The sequence below is a fragment of the Oncorhynchus masou genome, chromosome 19 (genome assembly GCF_036934945.1).
Source record: "Oncorhynchus masou masou isolate Uvic2021 chromosome 19, UVic_Omas_1.1, whole genome shotgun sequence".
NCBI lineage: Eukaryota > Metazoa > Chordata > Actinopteri > Salmoniformes > Salmonidae > Oncorhynchus > Oncorhynchus masou.
This window is the reverse complement of record NC_088230.1, coordinates 4,408,915-4,436,003: the sequence shown is the minus strand read 5'-3', so window position 1 is coordinate 4,436,003 and position 27,089 is coordinate 4,408,915. Positions and strand designations below refer to the sequence as shown.

General features: G+C 45.0%; 1 protein-coding gene across 1 annotated transcript in view; it reads left to right on the top strand.

The window, feature by feature from the left end:
• Positions 1-27,089, top strand: part of LOC135505503 (opsin-5-like) — a 35,734-nt gene that overhangs the window by 3,405 nt on the left and 5,240 nt on the right. Inside the window, exons 3-4 of the mRNA XM_064924581.1 lie at positions 21,015-21,308; positions 25,242-25,567. Coding sequence (XP_064780653.1) covers positions 21,015-21,308; positions 25,242-25,567 — 620 coding nt within the window. The remainder of the gene's footprint in view (positions 1-21,014; positions 21,309-25,241; positions 25,568-27,089) is intronic.

Below are 27,089 nucleotides of genomic sequence, written 5' to 3'. Positions count from 1 at the left end.
GCATCCAGGAAATGAGCAGGATTTTTGAGGCTCTGTTTTCCATTGTCTCCTTATATGGCTGTGAATGCGAGAGGAATGAGCCTGCCCTTTCTGTCGTTTCCCCAAGGTGTCTGCAGCATTGTGACGTATTTGTAGGCAGATCATTGGAAGATTGACCATAAGAGACCACATTTACCAGGTGTCCGCCCGGTGTCCTGCGCCGAAATTGGTGCGCAAAAGTCACCTGCCAGTATTTTTCCATGGGATACAGAGAGGAAAGCAAGCTTCCACGAACTGCATATCAATGAAGAGATATGTGAAAAAACACCTTGAGGATTGATTCCAAACAACGTTTGCCATGTTTCGGTCGATATTATGTAGTTAATCCGGAAAAGTTTTACGTTGTAGGTGACTGAATTTTCGGTTCGTTTCGGTAGCCAGACGCAATGTAGAAAACGGAACGATTTCTCCTACACACAGACGCTTTCAGGAAAAACTGAGCATTTGGTATGTAACTGAGAGTCTCCTCATTGAAAACATCAGAAGCTCTTCAAAGGTAAATGATTTTATTTGTTTGGTTATCTGGTTTTTGTGAAAATGTTGCGTGCTAAATGCTACTCAAAATGCTATGCTAGCTTTGCATACTCTTACACAAATTAGTCAATTTCTATGGTTCAAAAGCATATTTTGAAAATCTGAGATGACAGTGTTGTTAAGAAAAGGCTAAGCTTGAGAGCAGACGCATTATTTTCATTTTATTTGCGATTTTCAGAAATCGTTAACGTTGCGTTATGCTAATGAGCCTGAGGCTTTAGTCACGATCCCGGATCCGGGATGGGGAGTTTCAAGAAGTTAAGGAAATAGACGCCTGGCTCAAATAGAAGCCTGTCTCTAATAAGAGCCTATTTAAGCAAATAAATGCCTGGGCTATGAATAGAAGTGGAGAAGGAAACACTTGTACATCAATGGGAAAGTTACCCTCATGAATTATCTAGTGGTATCGCAGTTTACATGTTTAGTCATGGCTCTACTGACTCCAAGATAATCCTTTTTCAAACCAAATAAAAGTAAAACGGGCATATTTATGTAACGAACATGAGTTTGGAGGTTTAAAACTATTAAATATTGTCTCCCTATCTCTCCTAAAGCCTCCTGTCACGCCTGCTCCCGCTCCCCCTCTCTGGCGCTCGAGGGCGCCAGGCTGCCCTTCATTACGCACACCATCATTACGCATATCAGCACTCATTGAACTCACCTGGACTTCTTCACGTTGTTGATTGCCCCCTTCTATATCTGTCTGTTCCTCAGTTTTGTTCCCCATGTCAACATTATTGTCGTAATGTCATTTTGTTCCCCCCGTCCAGACGCTGTTCTTGTTATGTTTGATGTCCTTTTTCCATTAAATGTTCACTCGCTGTACTTGCTTCTCGTCTCCTGAGTCGGTCCTTACACCTCCATTATACTAAAATTATATCTAAATCCAAACTAGGTTTCCTGCAGACTACTAAGAGAGGCACATCCAAAGTTCATAAGAGGCTCTTTGCCATAATATGCAGTTGAAGTTGGAAGTTTTTCACAATTCCTGACATTTAATCCGAGTACAAATTGCCTGTTTTAGGTCACTTAGGATCACCACTTTATTTTAAGAATGTGAAATATCAGAATAATAGTAGAGAGTGATTTATTTCAGCTTTTATTTCTTTCATCACATTCCCAGTTGGTCAGAAGTTTGCATACACTCTATTAGTATTTGGTAGCATTGCCTTTAAATTGTTTAACTTGGGTCAAATGTTTTGGGGAGCCTTCCGCAGGCTTCCCATAATAAGTTGGGTGAATTTTGGCCCATTCCTCCTGACAGAGCTGGTGTAACTGAGTCAGGTTTGTAGGCCTCCTTGCTCACACACGCTTTTTTCAGTTCTGCCCACAATTGGGCTTTGATGGCCACTCCAATACCTTGTCTTTGTTGTCCTTAAGCCATTTTGCCATCAAATTTAAATCACATTAAAAGTAGGTTAAGGTTTAGAGATCACAACAAAAACAGACTGTGGTTAGCTGGAAGGTGGCAGGCCGTATTTGAGATTAGAGAAATTCCTTGCTATTGTCTTTCAAATTATCTCAGGGCTTGATGGCTTGCCTAGGGCGTATAGCAGTCCTCTGAGTGGAGGCTAAACGGCAGAGATGCAAAAGAGGCCTGCTTATGAGGTCCTTTGAATGGGGGCTACCCGCCAGTGACGCAAATTATGTCTTGAGCTGCAAACTCCACTCGCCTACTGGCAGTAGGAACTAATAGTCATGGGCATAGCGACAGAGAGAAATAGCAAGTGGAGGGAAATATTTTGCTAACTGGGTAGGTGTGTCACTTGTTTTTGTGTCATCCTCAGTGATTGTAAATGCATTAAATTCACATGTCCACATGCGTGGTTGTATTGTGTTTTTAAACTGGCAAATAAATCTAATCAAATAAAAATCACAACAAATGTAAGGTATTTATAGAAACAACAAAAACAGCTTGCGGCCTCTGGCTGGCTGTGGTTAGCTGTAAAGTGGCAGGCCGAATTTGAGATTAGAGAAATTCCTTGCCTATTGTCTTTCAAATTATCTTATGGCTAGATGGGTTGCCTAAGGCTTAAAGATGTTCTCTGAGTGGAGGCAAAATTTCAGAGCTGCAAAAGCAGCCTGCCAAGGGTTTATGGTGGTCCTATGGGAGAGGGCTACCCATTTAAGTCATTTACATTTAAGTCATTTAGCAGACGCTCTTATCCAGAGCGACTTACAAATTGGTGAATTCACCTTCTGACATCAGTGGAACAGCCACTTTACAATAGTGCATCTAAATCATTTAAGGGGGGGGGTGAGAAGGATTACTTTATCCTATCCTAGGTATTCCTTGAAGAGGTGGGGTTTCAGGTGTCTCCGGAAGGTGGTGATTGACTCCGCTGTCCTGGCGTCGTGAGGGAGTTTGTTCCACCATTGGGGGGCCAGAGCAGCGAACAGTTTTGACTGGGCTGAGCGGGAACTGTACTTCCTCAGTGGTAGGGAGGCGAGCAGGCCAGAGGTGGATGAGCGCAGTGCCCTTGTTTGGGTGTAGGGCCTGATCAGAGCCTGGAGGTACTGCGGTGCCGTTCCCCTCACAGCTCCGTAGGCAAGCACCATGGTCTTGTAGCGGATGCGAGCTTCAACTGGAAGCCAGTGGAGAGAGCGGAGGAGCGGGGTGACGTGAGAGAACTTGGGAAGGTTGAACACCAGACGGGCTGCTGCATTCTGGGTGAGTTGTAGGGGTTTAATGGCACAGGCAGGGAGCCCAGCCAACAGCGAGTTGCAGTAATCCAGACGGGAGATGACAAGTGCCTGGATTAGGACCTGCGCCGCTTCCTGTGTGAGGCAGGGTCGTACTCTGCGGATGTTGTAGAGCATGAACCTACAGGAACGGGCCACCGCCTTGATGTTAGTTGAGAACGACAGGGTGTTGTCCAGGATCACGCCAAGGTTCTTAGCGCTCTGGGAGGAGGACACAATGGAGTTGTCAACCGTGATGGCGAGATCATGGAACGGGCAGTCCTTCCCCGGGAGGAAGAGCAGCTCCGTCTTGCCGAGGTTCAGCTTGAGGTGGTGATCCGTCATCCACACTGATATGTCTGCCAGACATGCAGAGATGCGATTCGCCACCTGGTCATCAGAAGGGGGAAAGGAGAAGATTAATTGTGTGTCGTCTGCATAGCAATGATAGGAGAGACCATGTGCGGTTATGACAGAGCCAAGTGACTTGGTGTATAGCGAGAATAGGAGAGGGCCTAGAACAGAGCCCTGGGGGACACCAGTGGTGAGAGCGCGTGGCGAGGAGACAGATTCTCGCCACGCCACCTGGTAGGAGCGACCTGTCAGGTAGGACGCAATCCAAGCGTGGGCCGCACCGGAGATGCCCAACTCGGAGAGGGTGGAGAGGAGGATCTGATGGTTCACAGTGTCGAAGGCAGCCGATAGGTCTAGAAGGATGAGAGCAGAGGAGAGAGAGTTAGCTTTAGCAGTGCGGAGCGCCTCCGTGATACAGAGAAGAGCAGTCTCAGTTGAATGACTAGTCTTGAAACCTGACTGATTTGGATCAAGAAGGTCATTCTGAGAGAGATAGCGGGAGAGCTGGCCAAGGATGGCACGTTCAAGAGTTTTGGAGAGAAAAGAAAGAAGGGATACTGGTCTGTAGTTGTTGACATCGGAGGGATCGAGTGTAGGTTTTTTCAGAAGGGGTGCAACTCTCGCTCTCTTGAAGACGGAAGGGACGTAGCCAGCGGTCAGGGATGAGTTGATGAGCGAGGTGAGGTAAGGGAGAAGGTCTCCGGGAATGGTCTGGAGAAGAGAGGAGGGGATAGGGTCAAGCGGGCAGGTTGTTGGGCGGCCGGCCGTCACAAGAAGCGAGATTTCATCTGGAGAGAGAGGGAGAAAGAGGTCAGAGCACAGGGTAGGGCAGTGTGAGCAGAACCAGCGGTGTCGTTTGACTTAGCAAACAAGGATCGGATGTCGTCGACCTTCTTTTCAAAATGGTTGAAGAAGTCATCTGCAGAGAGGGAGGAGGGGGGAGGGGGAGGAGGATTCAGGAGGGAGGAGAAGGTGGCAAAGAGCTTCCTAGGGTTAGAGGCAGATGCTTGGAATTTAGAGTGGAAGAAAGTGGCTTTAGCAGCAGAGACAGAGGAGGAAAATGTAGAGAGGAGGGAGTGAAAGGATGCCAGGTCCGCAGGGAGGCGAGTTTTCCTCCATTTCCGCTCGGCTGCCCGGAGCACTGTTCTCTGTACCCGCCAGAGATGCAAATCACGTCTTAAACGACAAACTCCATTTGCCTACTGGCGCTAGGAATTTATAGCCTTGGGCTTAAGGAAAGCGGCAAATAGTAAGTGGGAGGACATTCTTTGCTATCTTGGTAATTGCACAGGTGACATGCTGGTAAATATGAGTTAAAACAGATTTTTGTTTCACTGCAATATAATCTCCGGCCACAAGAAGCGTTGCCTCTGGATGTACATTTTCTTGTTTGCTTATGACTCTATACAGTTCATTGAATGCAGTCTTAGTACCGGCATCGGTTTGTGGTTGTAAATAGACAGCTCCAAAAAATATAGATGAAAACTCTTGGTAAATAGTATGGTCTGCAGCTTGTCATGAGGTATTCTACTTCTTAATATTAGAGATCGCGCACCAGCTGCTGTTAACAAAGAGAAACACCTCTCCCCTCTGAGGCTGCTGTCCTGTCTAGACGATGCATGGAAAAACCTGCAAGATATACAGTATATGTTCTATGTCCTGGTTCAGCCAATACTCTGAGAAACATATAACAGTTGTTCAGGTCCCGTTGATAGGATAGTGTCGAGTTCATCCAGTTTGTTCTCCAGTGACTGCACATTCGCCAATAGAAAAATGGCAGTCTATCTCGACTGCCTTTTTTTCACCACAGCTTCCTCTTTCAAGTCCAGGAGATTAGGGCCTGGTCCTGAGTAAACAGAACGTCTAGTGCTGCCAATCCAAATCAAGGTTATTGATCACTGTTCTGATGTCCACAAATTGTTTTCGGTCATATGAAATGATGGCGGAGACATTATGAACAAAAAAGTTAAGATCAGCATAAGAAAACACAATATGCATATCTAATCCTTGGCCTATATGCTAATCTGACTTTGCAGGTCTACTGACCCTGAAAAACACCAAAAGAAAGATGCCCAGGGTCCCTTAGGCATACTACAAGGAAGCATGAGGACTGCAGATGTGGCCAGGGCAATAAATTGCAATGTCTGTAATGAGACACCTAAGACAGCACCACAGGGGCAGACCACATGTAACAACACCTGCACAGAATTGGTACATTCGAACATCACACCTGCGGGACAGGTACAGGATGGCAACAACAACTTCCCGAGTTACACCAGGAACGCACAATCCCTCCATCAGTGCTCAGACTGTCCGCAATAGGCTGAGAGAGGCTGGACTGAGGGCTTGTAGGCCTGTTGTAAGGCAGGTCATCACCAGACATCACCGGCAACAACCCAACGTCGCTGGACCAGATAGGAATGGCAAAAAACGCTCTTCACTGACGAGTTGCAGTTTTGTTTCACCAGGATTTGCGTTTATCGTCGAAGGGTTACACCAAGGCCTGTACTCTGGAGCGGGATCGATTTGGAAGTGGAGGGTCCGTCATGGTCTGTGGCGGTATGTCACAGCATCATCGGACTGAGCTTGTTGTCATTGCAGGCAATCTCAACGCTGTGCGTTACAGGGAAGACATCCTCCTCCCTCATGTGGTACACTTCCTGCAGGCTCATCCTGACATGACCCTCTAGCATGACAATGCCACCTGCCAAAATGCTTGTTCTGTTCGTGTTCTGCCATGGCCAGTGAAGAGCCAGGATCTCAGTCCCATTGAGCACGTCTGGGACCTGTTGGATCGGAGGGTGAGGGCTAGGGCCATTCCTCCCAGAAATGTCCGGGAACTTGCAGGTGCCTTGGTGGAAGAGTGGGGTAACAACTCACAGCAAGAACTGGCAAATTGGGTGCAGTCCATGAGGAAGAAATGCACTGCAGTACTTACTGCAGCTAGTGGCCACACCAGATACTGACTGTTACTTTTGATTTTGATCTCCCCCTTTGTTCAGGGACACATTATTCAATTTCTGTTAATCATGTCTGTGGAACTTGTTCAATTTATGTCTCAGTTGTTGAGTCTTGTTATGTTCATACAAATATTTACACATGTTAAGTTTGCTCAAAATAAACAAATCAAATTTTATTTGTCACATACACATGGTTAGCAGATGTTAATGCGAGTGTAGCGAAATGCTTGTGCTTCTAGTTCCGACAATGCAGTAATAACCAACAAGTAATCTAACTAACAATTCCAAAACTACTGTCCTATACACACAAGTGTAGGGGGATAAAGAATATGTACATAAAGATATATGAATGAGTGATGGTACAGAGCGGCATAGGCAAGATACAGTAGATGGTATCGAGTACAGTATATACATATGAGATGAGTATGTAAACAAAGTGGCATAGTTAAAGTGGCTAGTGATACATGTATTACATAAAGATGCAGTAGATGATATAGAGTACAGTATATACGTATACATATGAGATGAATAATGTAGGGTATGTAAACATTATATTAGGTAGCATTGTTTAAAGTGGCTAGTGATATATTTTACATAATTTCCCATCAATTCCCATTATTAAAGTGGCAGTGTGTTGGCAGCAGCCACTCAATGTTAGTGGTGGCTGTTTAACAGTCTGATGGCCTCGAGATAGAAGCTGCTTTTCAGTCTCTCGGTCCCAGCTTTGATGCACCTGTACTGACCTCGCCTTCTGGATGATAGCGGGGAGAACAGGCAGTGGCTCGGCTCGATCTTTATGGCCTTCCTGTAACATCGGCTGGTGTAGGTGTCCTGGAGGGCAGGTAGTTTGCCCCGGTGATGCGTTGTGCAGACCTCACTACCTTCTGGAGAGCCTTACTGTTGCGGGCGGAGCAGTTGCAGTACCAGGCGGTGATACAGCCCGCCAGGATGCTCTCGATTGTGCATCTGTAGAAGTTTGTGAGTGCTTTTGGTGACAAGCCAAATTTCTTCAGCCTCCTGAGGTTGAAGAGGCGCTGCCGCGCCTTCTTCACGATGCTGTCTGTGTGGGTGGATCAATTCAGTTTGTCTGTGATGTGTTTGCCAAAGAACTTCAAACGTACTACCCACTCCACTACTGTTCCATCGATGTGGATAGTGGGGTGTTCCCTCTGCTGTTTTCTGAAGTCCACAATCATCTCCTTAGTTTTGTTGACGTTGAGTGTGAGGTTATTTTCCTGACACCACACTCCGAGGGCCCTCACCTCCTCCCTGTAGGCCGTCTCGTCATTGTTGGTAATCAAGCCTACCACTGTTGTGTCTTCCGCAAACTTGATGATTGAGTTGGAGGCGTGCATGGCCACGCAATCGTGGGTGAACAGGGAGTACAGGAGAGGGCTCAGAACGCACCCTTGTGGGGCCCCAGTGTTGAGGATCAGCGGGGTGGAGATGTTGTTGCCTACCCTCACCACCTGGGGGCCCCCCATCAGGAAGTCCAGTACCCAGTTGCACAGGGCGGGGTCGAGACCCAGGGTCTCGAGCTTGATGACGAGCTTGGAGGGTACTATGATGTTAAATGCCGAGCTGTAGTCGATGAACAGCATTCTCACATAGGTATTCCTCTTGTTCAGATGGGTTAGGACAGTGTGCAGTGTGGTTGAGATTGCGTCGTCTGTGGACCTATTTGGGCGGTAAGGAAATTGGAGTGGGTCTAGGGTGTCAGGTAGGGTGGAGGTGATATGGTCCTTGACTAGTCTCTCAAAGCACTTCATGATGACGGAAGTGAGTGCTACGGGCGGTAGTCGTTTAGCTCAGTTACCTTAGCTTTCTTGGGAACAGGAACAATGGTGGCCCTCTTGAAGCATGTGGGAACAGCAGACTGGGATAGGGATTGATTGAATATGTTCGTAAACACACCAGCCAGCTGGTCTGCGCATGCTCTGAGGGCGCGGCTGGGGATGCCGTCTGGGCCTGCAGCCTTGCGAGGGTTAACACGTTTAAATGTTTTACTCACCTCGGCTGCAGTGAAGGAGAGGCCGCATGTTTTGGTTGCAGGCCGTGTCAGTGGCACTGTATTGTCCTCAAAGCGGGCAAAAAAGTTATTTAGTCTGCCTGGGAGCAAGACATCCTGGTCCGTGACGGGGCTGGTTTTCTTTTTGTAATCCGTGATTGACTGTAGACCCTGCCACATACTTCTTGTGTCTGAGCCGTTGAATTGAGATTCTACTTTGTCTCTATACTGACGCTTAGCTTGTTCGATTGCCTTGCAGAGGGAATAGCTACACTTTTTGTATTCGGTCATGTTTCCGGTCACCTTGCCCTGATTAAAAGCAGTGGTTCGTGCTTTCAGTTTCACGCGATTGCTGCCATCAATCCACGGTTTCTGGTTTGGGAATGTTTTAATCGTTGCTATGGGGATGACATCTTCAACGCACGTTCTAATGAACTTGCACACCGAATCAGCGTATTCGTCAATGTTGTTGTCTGACGCAATACGAAACATATCCCAGTCCACGTGATGGAAGCAGTCTTGGAGTGTGGAATCAGATTGGTCGGACCAGCGTTGGACAGACCTCAGCGTGGGAGCTTCTTGTTTTAGTTTCTGTCTGTAGGCAGGGATCAACAAAATGGAGTCGTGGTCAGCTTTTCCAAAAGGAGGGCGGAGCAGGGCCTTATATGCGTCACGGAAGTTAGAATAGCAATGATCCAAGGTTTTGCCAGCCCTGGTTGCGCAATCGATATGCTGATGCAATTTAGGGAGTCTTTTTTCAGATTAGCCTTGTTAAAATCCCCAGCTCCAATGAATGCAGCCTCAGGATGTATGGATTCCAGTTTGCAAAGAGTCAAATAAAGTTTGTTCAGAGCCATCAATGTGTCTGCTTGGGGGGAATATATACGGCTGTGATTATAATCGAAGAGAATTCCCTTGGTAGATAATGCGGTTGACATTTGATTGTGAGGAATTCTAAATCAGGTGAACAGAAGGACTTGAGTTCCTGTATGTTTTTGTGACAACGCCACGTCACGTTTGCCATAAGGCATACGCCCCCGCCCCTCTTCTTACCAGAAAGATGTTTGTTTCTGTCGGCGCGATGCATGGAGAAACCAGCTGGCTACACCGACTCCGATAGCGTCTCTCCAGTGAGCCATGTTTCCGTGAAGCAAAGAACGTTATAGTCTCTGATGTCCCTCTGGAATGCTACCCTTGCTCAGATTTCATCAACCTTGTTGTCAAGAGACTGGACATTGGGGAGAAGTATACTAGGGAGTGGTGCACGATGTGCCCGTCTCCGGAGACTGACCAGAAGACCGCCTCATTTCCCTCTTTTTCTGAGTTGTTTTTTTGGGTCGCCGGCTGGGATCCATTCCGTTGTCCTGGGTGAAAGGCAGAACACAGGATCCGCTTCGTGAAAGTCATATTCTTGGTCGTACTGATGGTGAGTTGACGCTGCTCTTATATTCAGTAGTTCTTCTCGACTGTATGTAATGAAACCTAAGATGACCTGGGGTACTAATGTAAGAAATAACACGTAAAAAAAAAAACTGCATAGTTTCCTTGGAACGCGAAGCGAGGCGGCCATCTCTGTCGGCGCCATTATAGGGTATTGTGTGTAAACCAGTGACACAAAATCTCAATTTAATAGATTTTAAATTAAGACTGTAACACAACGAATTGTGGAAAAAGTCAAGGGGTGTGAATACTTTCAGAAGGCACTGGATATGCATAAAATCAGGTTTAAATTGAATGAGTAGCATGAGAAATAATAAATAGTAGCAACAATGCATGGTGGTTGTGTGTGTGTGACAGGGTCTCCAAGATTTTAATTTACTGGATATTTGAAAAATTTCCTTGAAATCCATATGCATTAGGGCATCCATCCACGGTGCTCAGAATGAGAGAAATCACATGTGTATTATGCAAACTCATCTTCACAAACAAATGTTGTCCCCGTGGCTACCGGTGGGTCAGTTGGATCTATTGTGTTAGGCTAATTGATTAAATTCAAAATAAAGCCAATAAGACTCCTTATTTAACTCACCATTTCTTCGAGCAAGGTATCGGGTAGGATTTACGACGACGTCAAAGCAGGTCAGTAAATCCATATCGGCTTCGGGGAATCTCTTGTACAAGGTGTTTCATGATGCTTGCTCTTCGTGTGCATTATTGTCCCTCTCCTGCATTTCAACATCAATTCATTTTTCTTGTCTGGGTGGTTTTCGTATAAAACCTGCTGATTAATACTTGTCCAGACATCGCTAATCAGTAGGTTAGGTTGATGGCACATGTGACCGTAGGTACATATCCCAAACAGAAGCCATGGATTACAGGCAGCATCTGCACTGAACTAAAATTGGATTTGATTTTAAATCTAGAGCTTCCGCTTTCAAGGAGCAATACACTATTCCGGACACTTATAAGAAATCTCACTATGCCTCCTGATGACCCATCAAATAGGCAAAGTGTCAATACAGGACTAAGATCCAATCCTACTAAACCGACTCTGATGCTTGTCGGATGTGGCAGGGCTTGCAAACTATTACGGATTACAAAGGGTATCCCAACCGCGAGCTGCCCAATGATGCAGGCCTACCAGACAAGCTAAATGCCTTCTATGCTCGCTTTGAGGCAAACAACACTGAACCATGCATGAGAGCATCAGCTGTTCTCTCCCTGACAGTCTGTAATACCTACATGTTTCAAGCAGACCGCCATAGTCCCTGTGCCTAAGAACACCAAGGTAACCTACCAAAATGACTACCGCCCGGTAGCACTCATGTCTGTAGTCATGAATCAACTTTGAAAGGCCGGTCATCCCAGAAACCCTAGACCCACAACAATTTGCATACCACCCCATCAGATCCACAGTTGACTCAATCTCCATTGCACTCCACACATCCCTTTCCCACCTGGACAAAAGGAACACCTATGTGAGAATGATGTTAATTGACTAGAGCTCAGCGTTCAACAACATAGTGCCCTCAAAGCACATCACTAAGCTAAGGACCCTAGGACCAAACACCTCCCCCTGCAACTGGCTCCTGGACTTCCTGACGGGCCGCCCCAGGTGGTAAGAGTAGGCAACAACACATCTGCCACGCTGATCCTCAACACTGGGCCCCTCAGGGGTGCATACTTAGTCCCCTCCTATACTCCCTTTTCACAATTGTGGCCACGCACGACTCCAACACTATCATTAAGTTTGCTGATGCCACAACAGTGGTAGGCCTGATCACCGACAACAATGAGAGGATATAGGGAGGAGGTCAGAGACCTGACAACAACCTCTCCCTTAATGTGAGCAAGACAAAGGAGCTGATCGTGGACTACAGGACAAGGAGGGCTGAACACAACTCCATACACATCGACTTGGCTGTAGTGGACCGGGTCGAGAATTTCAAGTTCCTTGGTGTCCACATCAAACACACCAAGACAGTAACATAATTCTGAGTTGTTATGGTTTCCATGGTGAATTATTAGTTTCACGTTCATTCTTGGGTTAGCTAGCCAGGAGAGATCGCATTTGTAAAATTATACATGGTTGCACAGGTTATAAAGTCAGAGAGGTAGGTTGATACAACCACCAATGTTGGGAGAAAAAAAAACTTGTGTAGATGCTCTCTTACTGAGGGAGATTAATTTTATGAATTTCCTCCCTTGGCTGTGGGGCAGTGGAATTATGACAATAAGTCATGGTATTTTGTGGGAGTTTTTGTCCCACATATCAACCAATTAGCATCCAGGATCCAAACAACTGGTTTTATAAAATAGCAATTTTACACGATTTTACACTGAGTGTACAAAACATTAGGAACATCTTCCTGATGTTGAGTTGCACTCCCTTTTGCCCTCAGAACAGCCTCAATTCGTCAAGCATGGACTCTACAAGGTGTCGAAAGCGTTCCACAGGTATGCTGGCCCATGTTGACTCCAACGTTGACTCCCCACAGTTGTATCAAGTTGCCTAGATGTCCTTCGGGAAACTGTTGAGCATGAAAAACCCAGTAGCGTTGCAGTTCTTGACACACTCAAACAGGTGCGCCTGGCACCTACTACCATTCTCAGTTCAAACGCACTTAAATATTTTGTCTTTCCCATTCACACTCACAATCCATGTCTCAATTGTCTCAAGGCTTAAAAAAACGTATTTAACCTTTCTCCTCCCCTTCATCTACACTGATGGAAGTGGATTTAACAAATGACATCAATAAGGACTCATAGCTTTCACCTGGATTTACCTGGTCAGTCTATGTCATGGAAAGGGCAGGTGTTCCTAATGTTTTGGGAACTCAGTCTATATGACAGACAGTTGTTGGTCGGTGCACGTCTCCAGAGTCACCAGAGGAGCGTAGAATTCTCTGCGGCCTTCAGGTCAAACAAACTACTAAAATGAACGAGTCACTCAGAAAATCAAATCATTATTTACTGTCAGTAAAAACAGTTGTTAAAGAATCATTTGCAAGCTGCACATTACTACATCATATCCCATTTACAATAACGTGAATAATCTCCTATCCCAGTTTTGAGAAACACGAATAAGATGCCTGGGATATGATGCTCTTAGATGCAGTACTATGGATTTTATAGATCTTAACCCTTTTACTGATGTTTTTTGCAGGCTCAATCAATTTGGCATTGTATTCTATTGGAATCCAGCTAGAGTGAGAATATACAGCAATTTGACCTTTTAATCACCCGCAACCTGCATTGAAAATGACAGCAGAGTCGGATTGAGTGTTTATTGAGAATACCAAAATCATATCAACTGGAACAGCCATCTCTGTAATGAGTGCAATAAATCCAACTACTAACAGATTGGATTAGTTAAGAAAAATGTATGGTATTTATTTTTGTGTAGCATACGATTAATCAACCAATCAGTGTACATGCATAAGCACAGGTATTGAAACAAACTATTCAGAAAATCCACCTGCAATAGAGCATGCTGGGAAATGTGATAATGATGGGCATGGTTTTGAGCAAACATTAATTTGTAATACTGATTGTCATTTTGAAGTCCACTGAACTCACAGAATAATGCGGATTAAGCAATTGGTTATGTTGGCTTTTTTTTTTTACATGGCGCTAAATGTATTTATAGAAAATCAGGCCAGGATACAATCAAATGCACACTGCACTTGGCTTTTAAATGTAATTTACGCTTGAGCCAACATCCCCAGTGTTTGACGTGAATGTGATTTTCACGACCATCAGGGCAATTAAAAGACAAGTGCAGAATCCAGGCCTAGTTGTTCTTGTTTCCTCCAGCCTGGTACGCTAATTGTCCTTACAGCACGCTCCCGTTAGGGATAATATTATTCACCAGTTGTTAATCATCCGTTGAGACAAGTTTTAATGGCATTAGGTTTAAAAAAGGGCAATTTTGTTGTTTTGCATCAGCTAGCTATTGTTTGCCTGTCTGCGTGATAAAAACATTATACACAACCAGAGAAGTCTACCGGTATGCCCAAATCCAGAAGATAATATAATAATCAGTATTCCTGTTTCTCCTGGCCTAGTAATTGTCCTAACAGGACACTCCCCTTGGGGATACTAATATTTACGAGTTAAACATAATCCTACATTTGTACTACCTACAGCACAGAGGTTCTGTATAGCAGCTGTAGCAAAACGACAATTGTTATTGTGGTCCACTAATCATGGTGTTTGTGTTGGCCAAATAACTGTCCTCAAGGCACCCGCCCCTTGGGACAGTTAAAAGTATTCATGCCAGAGTCATTAGAGATCTCTATAAATGACTTGGATTCATGCCTGTGTCTGTTTAACTACACCACAGAGCAACTCACATGTAGCTGTTACAAAACTAGCTGATACATGAGGTAATGCAGATAAATGGCACGACAATGAGCCTAAGGATCTTGTCACGTTATCTCTGTGCATTCAAATTGCCATCGTTAAAATGTAATTGTCTTTGTTGTTTGTAGCTTATGCCTGCCCATACCATAACCCCACTGCCACAATGGGGCACTCTGTTCACAACGTTGACATCAGCAAACCGTTTGTCCACACGACGCCATACACGTGGTCTGCAGCTGTGAGGCCAGTTGGACGTACTGCTGAATTATCCAAACTGACGTTGGAAGTGGCATATGGTAGAGACATGAACATTCAATTCTCTGGCAACAGCTCTGGTGGACATTCCTGCAGTCAGCATGCCAATTTCACACTCCCTCAAAACTTGAGACTTCTGTGGCATTGTGTTGTGTGACAAAACTGCACATTTTAAAGTGGCATTTTATTGCCCCTAGCACAAGGTGCACCTGTGTAATGAACATGCTGTTTAATCAGCTTCTTGATATGCCACACCTATCAAGTGGGTGGATGATCTTGGCAAAGGAGAAATACTCACTAACATGGATTTAAACAACTTTGTGCACAACATTTGGACACTTTTTGTGCGTATGGAACATTTCTTGGATATTTTATTTCAGCTCATGAAACACAGGACCGACACTTTACATGTTGCGTTTATATTTTTCTTCAGTGTGGATGCATCATAAATCATTTCCATGGAGTAAGTCCACCATTCTCCTATTTTAGCCAAGGTTGCTGTGGATTGTTCTGTATCATTTCCAATCCCGCATATATTTTTTTATAAACATACAGTACCAGTCAAAAGTTTGGACACACCTACTCATTCAAGGGTTTTGGTTTATTTGTACTATTTTCTACATTTTAGAATAATAGCAAAGACATCAAAACTATGAAATAAGACAAATGGACTAAACAAAAAAAGTGTTAAACAAATAAAAATATATTTTTAGATTCTTCAAAGTAGCCACCCTTTGCCTTGACGACAGCTTTGCACACTCTTGGCATTCTCACAACCAACTGGAATGCTTTTCCAAAAGTCTTGAAAGAGTTCCCACATATGCTGAGCACTTGGTGGCTGCTTTTCCTTCACTCTGTGGTCCAAACCATCTCAATTGGGTTAAGGTTGTGTGATTGTGGAGGCCAGGTCATCTGATGCAGCACTCCATCCCGGTCAAATAGCCCTTACACAGCCTGCAGGTGTACCGGGTCATTATCCTGTTGAAAAACAAATTATTGTCCCACTAAGCGCAAACCAGATGGAATGGCATATCGCTGCAGAATGCTGTGGTAGCCATAGTGGTTAAGTGTTCCTTGAATTCTAAATAAATCACTGACAGTGCCACCAGCAAAGCACCCCTACACCATCACACTCCCTCCATGCTTCACAGTGGAACCACACATGCGGAGATCATCCGTTTACCTACTCTGCGTCTCAAAAGACATGGCGGTTGGATTCAAAAACCTAAAATTTTGACTCATCTGACCAAAGGACAGATTTAATGTCCATTGCTCATGTGTCTTGACCCAAGCAAGTCTCTTCTTATTATCAGTGTCCTTTAGTAGTGGTTTCTTTGCAGCAATTTGACCATGAAGGCCTGATTCATGCAGTCTCCTCTGAACAGTTGATGTTGAGATGTCTGTTACTTGAACTCTGAAGAATTTATCTGAGCTGCAATTTCTGAGCATGGTAACTCTAATGAACTTATCCTCTGCAGCAGAGGTAACTCTGGGTCTTCTTTTCCTGTGGCAGTCCATCCTAGCGCTTGATAGGTTTTGCGATTGCACTTGAAGACACTTTCAAAATTCTTGACATTTTCCGTATTGACTGACCTTCATGTCTTAAAGTAATGATAGACTGTCATTTCTCTTATTTGAGTTGTTCTTCCTATAATACGGACTTAGTATTTTACCAAATAGGGCTATATTCTGTATACCCTAAAAACTAAAAACATTTCTCATAACAAACTGGTACACAGAAAATAGCCGAGCTCTGAAGCAAGCTTCCAGAAAATTGGAACGGAAATGGCGCCACACCAAACTGGAAGTCTTCCGACTAGCTTGGAAAGACAGTCCCGAAGAGCCCTTACTGCTGCTCGATCATCCTATTTTTCTAACTTAATTGAGGAAAATAAGAACAATCCGAAATTCCTTTTTGATACTGTCGCAAAGCTAACTAAAAAGCAGCATTCCCCAAGAGAGGATGGCTTTCACTTTAACAGTGATAAATTCATGAACTTCTTTGAGGAAAAGATCATGCCTTCCTGAAGACAAACAATGTTTACGAAATGCTTCGGTCTGGTTTTAGACCCCATCATAGCACTGAGACTGCACTTGTGAAGGTGGTAAATTACCTTTTAATGGCATCTGTCCTCGTGCTCCTGGACCTTAGTGCTGCTTTTGATACCATCGATCACCACATTCTTTTGGAGAGATTGGAAACCCAAATTGGTCTACACGGACAAGTTCTGGCCTGGTTTAGATTTTATCTCTCGGAAAGATATCAGTTTGTCTCTGTGAATGGTTTGTCCTCTGACAAATCAAATGTACATTTCGGTGTTCCTCAAGGTTCCGTTTTAGGACCACTATTGTTGTCACTATATATTTTACCTCTTGGGGATGTCATTCGAAAACATAATGTTAACTTTCACTGCTATGCGGATGACACACAGCTGTACATTTCAATGATGGTGAAGCCCCAACATTGCCCTTGCTAGAAGCATGTGTTTCACACATAAGGAAGTGGAAGTAGAGACAAAACAGAGATGGTAGGTCCCAAGAAACAAAGAGATCCTCTGTTGAATCTGACAATTCATCTTAATGGTTGTACAGTCGTCTCAAATAAAACTGTGAAGGAACTCGACGTTACTCTGGACCCTGATCTCTCTTTTGAAGAACATATCAAGACCATTTCAAGGACAGCTTTTTTCCATCTACGTAACATTGCAAAAATCAGAAACTTTCTGTCCAAAAATGATGCAGAAAAATTAATCCATGCTTTTGTCACTTCTAGGTTAGACTACTGCAATGCTCTACTTTCCGTCTACCCGGATAAAGCACAAAATCAACTTCAGTTAGTGCTAAATACAGCTGCTAGAATCCTGACTAGAACCAAAAAAATTGATCATATTACTCTAGTGCTAGCCTCCCTACACTGGCTTCCTGTCAAAGCAAGGGCTGATTTCAAGGTTTTACTGCTAACCTACAAAGCATTACATGGGCTTACTCCTACCTATCTCTCTGATTTGGTCCTGCCGTACATACCTACACGTATGCTACGGTCACAAGACGCAGGCCTCCTAATTGTCCCTAGAATTTCTAAGCAAACAGCTGGAGGCAGGGCTTTCTCCTATAGAGCTCCATTTTTATGGAACGGTCTGCCTACCCATGTCAGAGACGCAAACTCGGTTTCAACCTTTAAGTCTTTACTGAAGACTCATCTCTTCAGTGGGTCATATGATTGAGTGTAGTCTGGCCCATGAGTGGGAAGGTGAACGGAAAGGCTCTGGAGCAACGAACCGCCCTTGCTGTCTCTGCCTCTGCCTGTTCCCCTCTTTCCACTGGGATTCTTTGCCTCTTCCCCTATTACAGGGGCTGAGTCACTGGCTAACTGGGGCTCTCTCATACCATCCCTGGGAGAGGTGCGTCACCTGAGTGGGTTGAGTCACTGATGTGATCATCCTGTCTGGGTTGGCGCCCCCCCTTGGGTTGTGCCGTGGCGGAGATCTTTGTGGGCTATACTCAGCCTTGTCTCAGGATGGTAAGTTGGTGGTTGAAGATATCCCTCTAGTGGTGTGGGGGCTGTGCTTTGGCAAAGTGGGTGGGGTTATATCCTTCCTGTTTGGCCCTGTCTGGGGGTGTCCTCGGATGGGGCCACATTGTCTCCTGACCCCTCCTGTCTCAGCCTCCAGTATTTATGCTGCAGTAGTTTGTGTCGGGGGGCTATGGTCAGTTTGTTATATCTGGAGTACTTCTCCTGTCCTATTCGGTGTCCTGTGTGAATTTAAGTGTGCTCTCTCTAATTCTCTCTTTCTCTCTTTCTTTCTCTCTCTCGGAGGACCTGAGCCCTAGGACCATGCCTCAGGACTACCTGACATGATGACTCCTTTCTGTCCCCAGTCCACCTGGCCGTGCTGCTGCTCCAGTTTCAACTGTTCTGCCTTATTATTATTGGACCATGCTGGTCATTTATGAACATTTGAACATCTTGGCCATGTTCTGTTATAATCTCCACCCGGCACAGCCAGAAGAGGACTGGCCACCCCACATAGCCTGGTTCCTCTCTAGGTTTCTTCCTAGGTTTTGGCTTTTCTATGGAGTTTTTCCTAGCCACAGTGCTACTACACCTGCATTGCTTGTTGTTTGGGGTTTTAGGCTGGGTTTCTGTACAGCACTTTGAGATATCAGCTGATGTACAAAAGGTTATATAAATAAATTTGATTTGATTTGATATACCATCTCTACCTTGTCATAACACAACTGATCAAATGCATTAAGAAGCAAAGCAATTCCACAAATTAACTTTTAACAAAGCACACCTGTTAATTGAAATGTATTCCAGGTGACTACCTCACGTGCAATGCTGTCAAGGCAAAGGGTGGCTATTTTGAAAAATCTCAAATATATTTTGGTTTGTGTGACACTTTTTTGGTTACTACATGATTTCATATGTGTTATTTTATAGTTTTGATAACTTCACTACTATTATACAATATAGAAAATTGTCAAATAAAGTAAAACCCTTGAATGAGTAGGTGTGTCCAAACGTTTGACCAATACTGTGTATATACGTATATATATATATATCAGTTTTGATCAGTATTTGCCATTTGTTTTTCAACTGTGCTGTGATGTTTCCCAAAATTTCTGAACATTTCTATTCTCATACATATTTAAAAATGTTGCTAAGACTATTATTACATATCATTGATCGATTGGCGATTACTTGTGAAATCACCCAGCACATGTAAACCTGATAATACAGTGTGAAAGCTCTTAAAGTTACAATGTTTCCGTTATAGCGTCTTTTTGACAGTTTTTACAACATCACAAAATAGACATTAATATTCCATATTCCATCTCTCATTATTCCCAGCATTCGGATGCTGAAATATATTTTCCCAGTGTCCATTTTTTGATGTTGAAGTTTTTGGCGGCAAGAGTCTCTCGGTAACAAAGGGATTTTGCCCTTTAGATACTGCAGGGCAAGAGAGAAAGTTCACTACTGACTGTTAAGTCACAAAACCAGCCCAACTCTTCCCTCATTCCTCTCTGGTGGGAGAGAAGGGGGGTCTGGCTATCTGATCATCACCAAGGTGTTACGACTTCTAGGAGAAGTGGGGGCAGAGGAGTCAGGCGCAGAGAGCAGAGGGTAAAGGGCAACGGTATTTATTCCGGGGAGAAAAGTAGGTCACGCCAAAACACCAGGCGCATACAATGACCGGCCCAAAAACAGGACACAAACAGTCCGGAGAAATACAAAAATATCACATCCACAAAACAAACAGAGAAACAAGCCCGCACAAAAGCCGGCAGGCCTACTGGGTTTAAATAGCCCACAATCAAAACCTAAACACAAAACAGGTTGCAACTAATCAGACACAACTAAATGAAACAGAAAAGGGGATCGGTGGCAGCTAGTAGGCGAGCGCCACCCGAACAGGAAGAGGCACCATCTTCGGCAGGATTCGTGACAGGACCCCCCCTTCCCGGCCGACCCCGGCCTCGAGGGCGACCCAGGGGGCGAGGCGCAGGGCGATCCGGGTGGAGGAAGTCCCTCAGGCCCCTCAACCGGCGTCTCGAGTCCAGAATAGCTCATACCGTGTACGCCGGGGACCCTTCGATGTCCAGAGGGGGCGGAGGGACCTCACCTTCTTGTAGGGGACCAGCTACCACCGGCCTGAGGAGAGACACATGGAACGAGGGGTTAATGCGATAGTAAGAGGGAAGTTGCAATCTATAACACACCTCGTTTATCCTCCTCAGGACTTTAAATGGCCCCACACACTGTGGCCCCAGCTTCCGGCAGGGCAGGCGGAGGGACAGGTTTCAGGTCGAGAGCCAGACCCTGTCCCCTGGTGCGAACACAGGGGCCTCGCTGCCGTGGCGGTCAGCGCTTTTCTTCTGCCATCCACTGGCCTGCTTGAGAGAGTCTTGGACTGCCCGCCAGGTCTCCGTAGAGCGCTGTACCCACTCCTACACCGCAGGAGCTTCTGTCTGACTCTGATGCCACGGATCCAGGACCGGCTGGTAGCCCAGCACGCATTGGAATGGTGATATGTTCGTGGAGGAGTGACGGAGTAAGTTCTGTGCCACCTCCGCCCATGGGATGTACCTCGCCCATTCTCCTGGCCTGTCCTGGCAATACGACCTCAGAAACCTACTCACTTCCTGGTTCACTCTCTCCACCTGCCCTCGGGGTGATAACCGGAGGTAAGGCTGACTGAGACCCCCAGACGCTCCATAAACGCCCTCCAAACCCGGGACGTGAACTGGGGACCTCGATCAAATACGATGTCCTCCGGCACCCCGTTCTCTCTCTCTCTTCCAGCTTTCTTGCTTGATTCCTTGATTGACTGACTGACTGACTTATTGCTCTCTTTCTCTCTCCCATCCAGCGGTGCTCTCAGTGCTGGGTAATGCTGCGGTCCTACTGACCTCAGCACTGCGGCCGACTCACCTCAAGGCCCCGGAGCTCCTGACAGTCAACCTGGCTGTGACGGACATCGGCATGGCTCTCAGCATGTACCCCCTATCCATTGCCTCGCTCTTCAACCACGCCTGGATTGGAGGGAATTCCTCCTGCCTCTACTATGGCCTGATGGGGATGATCTTCGGCACGGCCAGCATCATGACCCTGGCTGTCATGGGTTTGGTACGATACCTGGTGACAGGAAACCCACCTAAAACAGGTATGGTGATGAGTCCGTCAGTTGAGCACAGTTTTCTTTTTTTATGCAAGCTGGGTTGAAAAAGTGCGGTAGGGTGGCTGGTTGATAGTGGAGGTTGTTTGGTAAACTACCATTTGTTTGTGTGATATAACAAGCCTTACCTGAGATCTGATGGGTCGTGCTAGCCCCCCACAGATAATAATGTTTCAGTTCAGTCAATTTGATGAAGATGATAAACCCCCCCAAGACACATTTTTGATTGATCAAATTTGACTAGGAGGTTCACTCCACACCTCTGTTTTCCATGTAGGTCTAAACCAGACATTACTAAACCCCGAAGGCACTTCTCTCCATGAGGACCGAGGCTCTAAGGCCCTGATTTAGGATCCACAGGCTTTCTTTTAGCTTATTTTCTATATTATATTTTATAAAAGCCTCCGCTCTTCTGGGAAGGCGATGTTGGAACATTGCTGCAGGGACTTGCTTTCATTCAACCACAAGAGCATTATTGAGGTTGGGCACTGACTTTGGGCGATTAGGCCTGGCTCGCAGTCGGCGTTCCAATTCATCCCAAAGGTGTTCGATGGGGTTGAGGTCAGGGCTCTGTGAAGGCCAGTCAAGTTCTTCCACACTGATCTCGACAAACCATTTCTTTATGATCCTCGCTTTGTGCACAGGGGCACATTGTCATGCTGAAACAGGAAACTGCCTTCCCCAAACGGTGCCACAAATTTGAAAGCACAGAATCATCTAGAATGTCATTGTATGCTGTAGTGTTAAGACTTCCCTTCACTGGAACTAAGGGTCCTAGACCGAACCATGAAAAACAGCCCCAGACCACTATTTCTCCTCCACCAAACTTTACAGTTGGGACTATGCATTGGGGCATGTAGCGTTCTCCTGCCATCCGTCAGACCCAGATTTGTACTTCGGACTGCCAGATGGTGAAGCGTGATTTATCACTCTAGAGAACACATTTCCACTGCTCCAGAGTCCAATTGCGGTGAGCTTTACACCACCCCAGTTGAAGCTTGGCATTGCGCATGGTAATCTTAGGCTTGTGTGCGGCTGCTCGGCCATGGAAACCCATTTCATGAAGCTCCTGATGAACCGTGCTGACGTTGCTTTCAGAGGCATTTTGCAACTTGGATGTGAGTGTTGCAACCAAGGACAGACAATTTTTACGAGCTACTCACTTCAGCACTCAACAGTCCCGTTCTGTGAACTTGCGTGGCCTACCTCTTTGCGGCTGAGTCGTTGTTGCCCCTAGATGTTTCCACCTCACAATAACGACCCTGACAGGCATAAATTTGATGAACTGATTTGGAGAACAGCAAAAACAAGCAAAAATGACCCCAGACATTTTCACCTTGGCTGCTGTAGGTTAATTCACACCGGTCGATCTACAAACACATAGCCTATCAGCCATATGTAATGGTATACCCCTGAAAGGGGGGAAATATGAGAAATGATTCACAGTGACATGTAGCATCAGCGATTGTTCAGTCAGTTGTAATGATGAATTGCATAAATCGTCGTCTCTTTAATTAGATATCTATTTTCTCAAACGACATAGCATCCACATTTGTATTCCTAGGCATTACTAATCAAGCTCCGCACGAACAAGCATCAATGGAGCACACAGATTATTGTATTATCACATTTACATGAATTATTAGAATATTACTTAGGATTCTGTATTAATATCAGTGATGTAGTGTTAAAAAAAGTGGGTAATGGGTCATCAATTAAATTCAAATGGAAAATCAGGGGAAAAAGAATAACAAAAAAACGCCTTTTGTCCGAGATGGGGTAGTTCGTTTCACTTCTCAGGCCTTTGGCCTGTGTTACGCGAGAGGGCAGAATTTGAGAGAGTGATGAATTATTATTATTTTCAAATTAGAAAAAAATGAGAGGTCCGGACCTCAGCGTCCTCATATGTAGTTGCAGCCCTGCTGCCGTTGATCAGACCTACAGTAATAAACTACTTCACCAAACCAACCAGGTCCAGCAACACGCTAGCCTACGATACATCATCTTGCTGTCCACTTTGATTTATGTATAGAGAGAAAAGCATATATATACTGTAATGAAACAGCAGGGAGCAGGTCGCGAACCCTCGACCTTCTAGCCCGAAGTCCAGCACGCTCTCGACTGTGCCGCAAAAGCATGCTCATGGGGCAGAGTCGATTTCCGCGCTTATAAACCCAGGGTCGTTACAATACTGTAGAGTGGCAAACCATGTTTACTGGACCTTCATTGGGAAAATAAAACCCTCCAATACATCATACCAAACTCGAAACTCAAGAAAAATAACAGAAACTTAGCATTGCTTAATGCGACCAACTGAATCTGAACAGGAGTGAGGCTGAGCCGAACTTCATGCTACCACTCACACAGAGACAGCACCCACATGGATAATGCTACCCGCAACAACAACCACACTGCTCACACAGCCTAACGCCATCATTGTCAAAAGTGACAACAGTGACACATCAAAGGATGTGAGTGTGCCATGCTCGTGATGCTGAAAGGACAGTAACCGTAAAACACTCCATGTAGGAGAGAACACTTTTGTAGAACACAGAGGGCCGATAGAAAGACAGCAGTCACACACAGCATGATATAATTATACTTGGCGAGTGGGAGGGCAAAGGGCAGGTGCTCGGACACAAGTAAACAACTACCCGTGCACGTGCCTGATATACAGTGTAATGCTACATATACATCAGCTACTGTATTATATATAACTGACTGGATGCATGGACAATCGACCAGGAAGTGTTTGACAGTCCCAGTTCTGGACATCTGTCTGTGTCCTGCATACTGAAGAGGAAGGCTATTCAGCTGAAACGTTTGTTCATAATGTACAATGTAGGGATTGGCGTGATAATCCCATTGGTGCAGATAAAGTAAATGGAAAAAAAGAGGGGTGGAGACGGGGTGGAGACGTCTATAGAATTTGAATTTTAAAGCCATTCTAATTATATGGTAAAACCCATGCTGTTGCTGAATAGCAAATCGATGTTCAGTGGGTAAATACATCCGACCTGGCTGATCTTTACCTGGTCACCGTAGGGCACACACATATATACACATGCAGGCAGACACACACACATGCGTACACACATGCAATGGCATATAATATTATTCAATTGGATGTAATGCTCTGTGACCCACAATCAGCTTACTTACAGTCACTCTGCCAACCACATTGTTTTTATCAGCTAGATCAGCCATCATAATATTCATTTATTCATTCTATTCGGCATCATATCTATCTCCATCTCTATGTAATGTGCTCATTATGGTCCGTTCCAAACTGTTGACTCAGAAATATACATATTCTAATTCCGTGATAGTCCCTGCAAGGGTTGGTTCCAAATGCAGACATAAGAATTTGTTCTTAACTGACTTGCCGAGTTAAACGAAGGTTAAATTAAATAAAAATGTAAAAAAAATGATGGGTTGGATGGCAGCCGAGGTGGTCACTGACAGCTAGTCAGTACCGATTCATCCTCGGTGCTTCTGATGAATGTGAATAAGTAAATCAGGATGTTTAGTGCAGTGTAAGTGTGGGTTCTTATGGATCATTACTCTAATGAAGTGAGGGAATAGCAAGAGGTTCCTAGTGGGCTGCGAACCGCCAGGACGTCTCTCCCAAAGAAGCTCTAACCGCAATGTTAATAAGAATATCCCCATTTGGAGAGGTTGTAAGGCGCCTATCAAATAGGGTCCTTGCAGTGCTCTAGCTGTCCTTACTGTACACTCCTCTTTAACTCTCGTACAGGTAATAAGTTCCAGCATCATAGCATAATGATGATCAGTGTGATCTGACTAGAGTTAAACATTGGCTTAGGGTTAGGATTAGGGTTAGGATAAGGTTTATGCTAAGGGTTGGGGTCCTCATCTTCCTCTCCTTCTCTACCTCTCCCCCCTCTACCTCTTCACCAGGCAACAAGTTCCAGCGTCGGACCATCACCATGGTGATCAGTGTGATCTGGCTGTACTCTGGGCTGTGGGCTGTGTTCCCTCTACTGGGATGGGGTGGCTACGGACCGGAGCCCTTCGGGGTAGCCTGCTCCGTGGACTGGGCCAGTTACCAAGACTCCCTGAACCGTTCCACCTTCATCATGTCTCTGTCTATCCTCTGCACCTTCATCCCCTGCCTCGTCATCCTCTTCTCCTATTTCGGCATAGCCTGGAAACTGCACAAGGCCTACCAGGCCATCCAAAGCAGCGACTTCCACTACGGACACATCGAGAGGAAGGTCACTCTGGTGAGTATGACCGTTTTATCTGTTGACTGTTTATTAACCGTTCAATTAAACATTTTGTCTTTAAAGCTGGAATCCGCATAAAGTGAAACAGTGCCACTGTTCTCCCCAGCAACTTTGTTATTGTTTGTCGGTGAAACGGAGGAGAGCAGCGTTCGGCAGCTTTATCGTGCGTGTTGTTTTATCGTGCGTGCAATGATATCCAAGGGAGAAAACAGTGTTTGTTGTTTAAAGTAACTTCTTTGTTATTGTAATATCTCAAATGGACATGGCAGTTTAAATGCGGATTCCAGCTTTAATTAGATTAGTGACTTTATTAATGGGTTGTTGGGATGAAGTCAATAAATCAATTATGTAAGTTGTTAAATTAATTAGAAGTGTTATTATCTTTCCCTATAGCCCAGTGGGCCAAACAGCAAACCTACAAGAACAACAACAGATTGCACTGTTGAGTGAAGCTAAGGGCCTTGTTTGAATATTGTAAAATTGCATCCCTCCTTCTCTTGCTCCTTGATGTAATTACCAATCTAATGTGATTTGAGATGGGAAGTGATACTGACTGTCAGCTTCCTTTCAGCTATACAAATGATTGCTTCTCTCTAGGACGTGTGTGTTTGTGATTAATTGAATATGTGGATATTTTAGGGCCATAGCTCACACAGTGCTCCACAAGCTGCCAAGACAAATACTGTGTAAATTATAGCTGCTTATAGAACAAGGATATTTACGTTTACTATTCTTATGGACATCAATGCTAGTTGTCACATTCTTCATGTACAGCCCTTTATAACATTCTTACCATTGAAAAAGCATGTGATTTAACCATTCTTATTACCATTAATGCTCATTTATGGAACACAGAGAGGGGTCACAAACATGTGTATAGGTGGCAGGGAAGTCAGGCGCAGGAGAATAAACTAAATGGAGTATTTTAATAAAACAAAACATAACTCCAAAACCATAAATACAAATGAAACAAATTGGGTACGAGGACCTGTCACACACCAAATACAAACACGAAACGGAAACAATCTCTGACAAAGACATGATGGGGAACAGAGGGTTAAATACACAACAGGTAATGAATGGGATTGAAACCAGGTGTGTAGGAAGACAAGACAAAACCAATGAAAAATGAAAGATGGATCAATGATGGCTAGAAGACCGGTGACGTCAACCACCACCCGAACAAGGAGAGGCATCGACTTCGGTAGAAGTCGTGACGAGGAGATCGTTGAGGATGAGAAAAGGATAGAGGGGAGAGCGAGAAGAGGATTAGATGAGAAGGAAGGGAGAGAGAGAGAGAGAGAGAGAGAGAGAGAAAAAGGAGAAGAGGTGAGAGGAGAGTGAGGGGAGAGCAGAGAAAGATTGGTTTACCAGTGTCTCTGTGTGTCCCTCTGATGAATCTGTCGTGTTTGACAGAGCATGCTGGGTCACCTCCCGGTCACCTCTCTGACACTTCACACATCTGTCTGTTCCCGTACAAATCTCTCACACATCTGTCCCACAGCAGCATGAAACATTC